We start from the raw sequence: 7,255 nt of genomic DNA on the forward strand, positions 1-7,255 counted from the left end.
TGGGAACACCATCACCTCCAAGTTCCCCTCCAAGTCACTCACCATCCTGACTTGGAAATATATTGCCGTTCCTTCACTGTTGCTGGGTCAAAATCCTGGAATTCTCTCCCTAAAAGCATTGTGGGTCAACCCACAGCAGGAGGACTGCAGCGGTTCAAGAAGCCAGCTCACCACCACCTTCTCAACAGCAACTAGGGATGGGCAAGAAATGCTGGCCAGCCAATGATGCCCACATCCCACAAATGAATAGAGAAAAAAGAATATACAGACTGGGCACATTAGAAGATAAAAACTAGGAGCAGGAGTAGGCCATCCGGCCCCTCGAGCCTGTCCCGCCATTCAATAAGATCATGGCTGATCTTTTTGAGACTCAGCTCCACTTACCCGCCCGCACACCATAACCCTTAATTCCTTCACTGTTCAAAAATTTATCTAGCCTTGCCTTAAAAACATTCAGCGAGGTAGCTTCAACCGCTTCACTGGACAGGGAATTCCATAGATTCACAACCCTTTGGGTGAAGAAGTTCCTCCTGACCTCAGTCCTACATCTGCTTCCCTTTATTTTGAGGCTATGCCCCCAGTCCTAGTTTCACCTGCTAGTGGAAACAACCTCCCTGCCTCCACTTTATCTATTCCCTTCATAATCTTATATGTTTCTATGAGATCTCCCCTCATTCTTCTGAATTCCAATGAGTATAAGCCCAGTCTACTCAGTCTCTCCTCAATCCAACCCTCTCAACTCTGGAATCAACCGAGTGAATCTCCTCTGCAACCCCTCCAGTGCTAGTATATCTCTTCTCAGGTAAGGAGACCAAAACTGCACACAGTACTCCAGGTGTGGCCTCACCAGGACCCTATTCAGCTGCAGCATAGCCTCCCTGTTTTTAAACTCCATCCCTCTAGCAATGACAGACAAAATTCCATTTGCTTTTTTAATTACATACTGCACCTGCAATCCTACTTTTAGTGATTCATGCACAAGGACACCCAAGTCCCTCTGCACTGCAGTGTGCTGCAATTTTTTACCATTTAAAACATTGTCCATTTTGCTGTTATTCCTACCAAAATGGATGACCTCACACTTATCAACATTGTACTCCATCTGCCAGACCTTTGCCCATTCACTTAGACTATCTATATCCCTCTGTAGACTTTCAGTGTCTTCTGCACACTTTGCTCTACCACTCATCTTAGTGTCATCTGCAAATTTTGACACACCACACTTAGTCCCCAACTCCAAATCATCTATGTAAATTGTAAACAATTGCGGGCCCAACACTGATCCCTGAGGCACACCACTAGCCACTGACCGCCAACCAGGACTCAGTGAGAAGATGGACTACATGTGGTTAACAAAGGTAGTCAAGGAGAGTAGCCAATCAAAAACTAATCATTGGCCTTCACAATAGAGGACACCATAAACATCACAAAGTTTCAGGTAAGCATTATGATAAGGGGAGGAAAACAATCTTCTCACTATCGCAAGGGACAAGGTATTCAATAAATTAACAGAATTGTAGACAGGTAAATCAACAGGACATGATAGTCTGCATTCAAGGGTTTTAAAGGAAGTGGCTGTAGAGGCATTGTTCAAAATATTCCAGAACTCACTGGATTCCAGGAGGATTTCAGCAGATTAGAAAATCGGTAATGTGAGGAAGACAGAAATCTGGAAACTACAGGCTAGTCAGCCTAAAATCTGTTGGGTGATTACTAGTTCACAAGAAATACCAGGGGATTTAGTCAACACAGTTTTATGAAAGAGAAATAATGCTTGAAAAATTTCCTAGAGTTCTTTTATTATATAACAAGCAGAGTTGATAAAGGGGAACTGGTAAACATCATGTACTTGGATTTCTACAAGGCATTCAATGAGATGCCTCTAAGAAGGCTATTGTCCAAGAAACGAGTTCACAGTATTGGGATAATGCATTAGCTTCGACTATAGATTGATTAACAAACAGAAGATATGGAGTCAGGATTAATGGGTTATTTCAGGTTATAGAATCGAATCATAGAATCCCTGGTACAGAAAGAGGCCATTCAGTCCATCGGATCTGCACCGACACTTCAAACAGCATCCTACCCAGATCCAGCTCTCTACCTTTTCCCCGCATTTACTTTGGCTAAACACCTAGCCTGCACATTCCTAGGCACTCCGGGACAACGTAGAATGGCTAATTCACCTAACCTGCACATCTTTGGACTGTGGGAGGAATCCAGAGCACCTACGAAAACCCATGCATACACGGGAAAAACGTGGTCGGAAGGATATAATTAGTGGTGTCCGCAAGGATCAGTCTTGGGGCTTCAATTATTTACAATCTGTATTAATGAACTGGGGGAGGTGGCAGATTGTAATGTATCCAAATTTGCTGACAATATAAAAATAAGTGGATGGGCAATTGGTGAAAACGATGCAAGAAATCTTCAAGGGAATATAGATAGATTGAGTGAGTGGGCAAAAACTTGGCAGATGGACTTTAATGAAAATGAGAGGTCATGCACTTTGGTACAAAGAATCAAAAAGGCAAACTATTATTTAAATGGAAAGAGACTTCAAAATAGGGAGGGGAGAGATCTGGGTGTTCTTGTGCATGAAACATCATAAGTTAAAAATGCAGGCCCAGTAAATACTTAAGATAATGGATGGAATTGTGGGCTTTATTGCTAGCAGTTGTATTTTAAAAACAGGAAGTCTTCTTATGATGGAACAGGGTATTGGTGATGGTGGTTTTAGAGGGTACAACTTTGGTCCCAACACTTAAAGGATATAGTGGGATTGCAGGCAGTTCAAAAGAGACTCATTAGGCTGATTTCTGAAGTGAAGTGGGTGACTGATCAAGAACAGCTAAACAGGCTACGCCTTTATTCATTACAGTCATAGAGTCATAGACTTGTACAGCATGGAAATAGACCCTTTGGTCCAAATTCTCTATGCTGAGGACTTATTCTCAATTAATCCGGTGTGAGGTGTGATCTTATTAAAGCAGAGAAGATTGTGAAGGGGCTTCACAGGATAACTGTTGAGAATCAGTTTCCACTAGTGCAGCAATCTCGAATTAGGGGAGACAGTTGCAGAGTAAGGGAGCATTCAGTTAACACTGAGACGAAAAGGAATTTCTTCTCCCAGAGGGTAGTGAATGTCTGGAGTTCTCTACCATAGAGACGTGGTGGCTAGATTACTGTAAGTACTTAAAGAGGTAGCACACAGGCAGCATAGAGCCAGGAGGAGCTGGCCCGAACGAGGAGTTGAAGCCCGGGGCAAATCAGACATGCAGGTTTAAGGGGCTGAATTGCCTACTCCCGTTCGTTTTTTTAATATTCTTATGTTGCACAAAGCATATAACTATACAAAGATGACTAGCAAGTCAGATGAAAGGTCAGAATATAAAGAGCGGCAGAGAATGATCACGAAGTTATTAAGCAAGAAGAAATTAAGAGTATGAGGGAAAGCTAGCTAGGAGTGTAAAAACAGATAACAAGAGCTTTTACAGATATGCGAAGCAGAAAGTGTCAGTCCTCTAGACAGTGACAGCAGTGATTTAATATCAGGTAAGAAGGAAACAATAGATGAAATGCTTTGCTTCTCTTTTCAGTATAGAGAATACAAAGAAGCATTCCAGTAATAGGTGTAAAAGGGGAGATGAAACAGAGAAAGAATTTAGCAAAATTACAAGGGAAGTGATAGGAAGCACAGCGACAGAGCTGCAGTCTGACAAATCTTCAGGTCCTGATGGATTTCCAGCTAGAGTCTCGTAGTAGGTTGCTAATAAAAGTAGTAGATGCTTTCGTGTTAATTTTCCAAAATTCACTAAATTCAGGCAAGGTTCCAAACAAACTAGCAAGTAGCAAATATAATATTCAAGGGTGGGAGCAGGAAACTTTAAGTCAGTCAGTTAATTTGACACATGTAATGGAAAAAGGTGGCAGAATCTGAGATCCTAACTGCGCATTTAGAAAATCTCAACATAATCCAGAAGCAGCAACATGGTTTCTTCAAAGAGAAATCAGGTTTAATCAATTAACTTGAGTTCTTTGAAAGAGCAACATACTCTGTGGATAAGTGGAGCCAGATGTATGTCCTAAGGAAGGGTCACCAGACCCAAAACAGTAACTCTGATTATTTTCTTCACAGATGCTGCCAGACCTGCTGAACTTTTCCAGCAACTTCTCTTTTTGTTCCAGATGTACTATATTTGGATCTCTAGATGACATAATGATAAGGTGCTAATATAAAGAATAATGCAGAAAATAAAATACGTTAGCATGGATAGAGGTTTGGTCTTGCTGGCGGAAAACAAAACTTACCAATGACAGGAAGATATTTAAGGAAGTATGCTGAAAAAATGAGGAAGTTTGCTATCAGAGACTCGAGTGTCTTTGGAACTCCTTGCCACATTAAGCTGTGAGTACAGTCCTTGTGTATATTTAAGGCTGAGACAGATAAATTCTTGAACAGTAGGCAATCAATGGGGAAAAAGTGGGAAAGTGGACATGAGGAATATCAGATCAACCATAATCCTACTGAATTGCAGAATAGGCTTGAGGTGTCAAACAGCCTACTCCTGTTCCTATTTCTTATGGTTTAAGTTGCAGATACATTTGGATAGGTCGAATGAACATGACAAAACTTGGCAGATGGAGTAAATGTGAAAATTTTCAGTTTGTGAGGAAGACAAAACAGCAGAAAATTAACAAAGAACAACTGTAGAATTTCATGGTGCAAATGGATTTAGGTGCTCTGGTGCATGAATCACAAAGAGAGTTACTGTATAGGTACAGCACGTACTCAAGGTGGCTATGGAATGCTTTTTCTTCATTACAAGAGAGTGTGTCATACTTCAATTATACAGGACATTGGTAAGACAGCATCTTGTATATTTGTGCAACTGTGGTGTCCTTATTTAAGGAAGGATGTAAATACAGTGGAGGCAGGTCAGAGAAGCTTTGCTAGACTGACACCTGGATAAGCTGGTAGTCTTATGATAGGTTGGACATGTTTGTACTGGAGTTTAGAAGAGCGAGGGGTGACTTGATCGAGGTGTGTAACTTCCCGAATGGTCTTGTCAAAGTGAACATGAAAAGGACACTTCTTTTTGTGGTTAAGTCTGATTGTGGTCACTGTTTTAAAATTAGGGGGTCACCTTTTCAGGACAAAGATGGAGGAAATTTTTGTGGCTCTCAGACTTTGGAAACTTTGGAAACATCTGCCTCAGGCAGTCATTGAATATTAAGACAGGGCTGGATAGATTCTTGTTAGGCAGCAAGGAGACAAACAGACTACTGTTGCTCCATTTTTTACCTTCAATGCCTTTGTTATGCCTAGACGGGACTACTTCAACATAAAACTCATCACTGATCATTGGGCTGTTTTACCCAAGACTATATGAGTAGAATTCACAGTGTATAATTGTACAGCATTTCTAGATATTAAAGATATCAAGATATAGAGGGATTGGGTGAGAAAATGACATGGAGGTAGGTGATTAGCCACGGTCTAGTTGAACATCAGATCAGAGTCAAGGGGCCAAACAGCTTCTTCTTGCTCCTATATCTTATGTTCCTAATTGCAATTTAAGTTCTTAAATTACAATTCTCATGTTACACCTGTGAGATCTTTATGTGCCACAGCACAGATTAATTGGCTGGATAGTTCAATGCAATTTACCTAAGCAAATACACATAGTTCCATTTATTTATTTTCTCCAGACCTGGAAGCAGATGCTTGCAATTTGTATACAGAATACTTTGTTAGTTTCAATTTAAACAAAAGCAAACTAAGAGGTGGATGGCTCTTTCGTGGACCTCAACCATCCCCATTTCCAATTGGCCACTAAATAGGCATGTAGACATGAAGGTTGAGGAAATAATATTCTCTAAACTTCATATTACTATCCAAAAGTGAAAGATGTAGATTGTTTAAATCATTACCATTCCAGTCTACTGATGTAAAGTTGCATATAAAGTTAGGATTGTTCACAAGTTACTGGCATATTTAAATTATTAAACTTGAGTATTTAAAATTCCAAAATAAACAATAAATAGTAACTTGAGTAGAAGCAAAATGAATGGCCCCATGAGCCACTTAAGAAATAAAGTATGCCATTCTGTTTACAGCAAGTCTTCTGAAAAAATAAAAATATGAAAATGTACCTGTCAACTTTGCATGCCTTGTACCAGCCTCCATATTCACCAAATGTGGTGCCATCTTTTGGTTTTCCCTAAGTAGAATACAATATGTAATATGCATAATGTATAAAACATGCTTATATATGAAATTCAGGCATCTGAGAAAAAATGCATTAATAAAATTAAGTGTAGAATGCAGTGGTATGGAACACTTATTATTTCAACATCTTCTGGTAGTTTGAGCTCAGGCACTCCATAAAAAGGTAACATTTGAGAAGACCAACATGAAAATTCCTCAAACTCATGTCTCAATCTCACTCAGCACATCTACAGAAATTCATATTGACTGTCACCTTTTTAAAGGAGGGGAAATATTACATATCAAAGTGAGCCTTTCAGGAAAACCTGCCTATCAAAATTACCGGTAGATTCATAGGACACTGATTGCATATCCTCTTGATTAAAGATGGTGCATGTTATACTGTGATCACAAAATACTTTCCAACTCACTGATTAAAGACAGGAAAGTTTAAGTAATGCAACACATTCATACCTTTCCAATATTACAGAAATCTTTTATGGATTCATTTTATGATTGTTCTGAAACAGACTAAAAGCATGTTGTAATAACACTAAAAACAATAGCAAAATTACGTTAACCAACTTAAACTTACTTTGCATTGTTCCTCTCTTTCTTCAGCATGCATCCAAATAGGCTTATTTTCATCTGGGAAAAGATAATACAATCACTTTTCAGACAGAAAGTAAACTCACCATGAGAAGATTGTTCTATAATCTTAATAATTTGATCTTTCATTCAAGATTATCTTTCTAAAAGAAAGATGAAATAGACTGTTCAAATAAAATAGCAGGAGAGAGTAGGCATTAAAGTAAGAAAAGATGACAGAGCTCACGTAAGACTGGAATGTTATATCTGTACACTTCTAGTCATTGTTAATTCAAAAAATTATCCATACACCCAGAAAGACAGCACCTAATTTCTCCAGCACCCACAAAAACAAAGTAAATGGGGAAGAAAGCAAACAGAATATAAACTTAGTTCATGCTGACCTATGTAACAGAAATTAGTTAAATTATGCTTGTCAGGAGTGGGGGGGGGGGG

General features: G+C 39.3%; 1 protein-coding gene across 4 annotated transcripts in view; it reads right to left on the reverse strand.

Annotated features, from left to right (window-relative positions):
- The window catches only part of klc1a (kinesin light chain 1a), a 95,723-nt gene that overhangs the window by 38,383 nt on the left and 50,085 nt on the right, over nucleotides 1-7,255 (reverse strand). For all 4 annotated transcript variants that reach the window (XM_048599904.1, XM_020518765.2, XM_020518762.2 and 1 more), the window contains exons 10-11: nucleotides 6,807-6,859; nucleotides 6,157-6,224 (exon numbers count right to left, since the gene is read on the reverse strand). In XM_048599904.1, coding sequence (XP_048455861.1) covers nucleotides 6,157-6,224; nucleotides 6,807-6,859 — 121 coding nt within the window. The remainder of the gene's footprint in view (nucleotides 1-6,156; nucleotides 6,225-6,806; nucleotides 6,860-7,255) is intronic.

Source organism: Rhincodon typus, chromosome 8 (genome assembly GCF_021869965.1).
Source record: "Rhincodon typus isolate 14 chromosome 8, sRhiTyp1.1, whole genome shotgun sequence".
NCBI lineage: Eukaryota > Metazoa > Chordata > Chondrichthyes > Orectolobiformes > Rhincodontidae > Rhincodon > Rhincodon typus.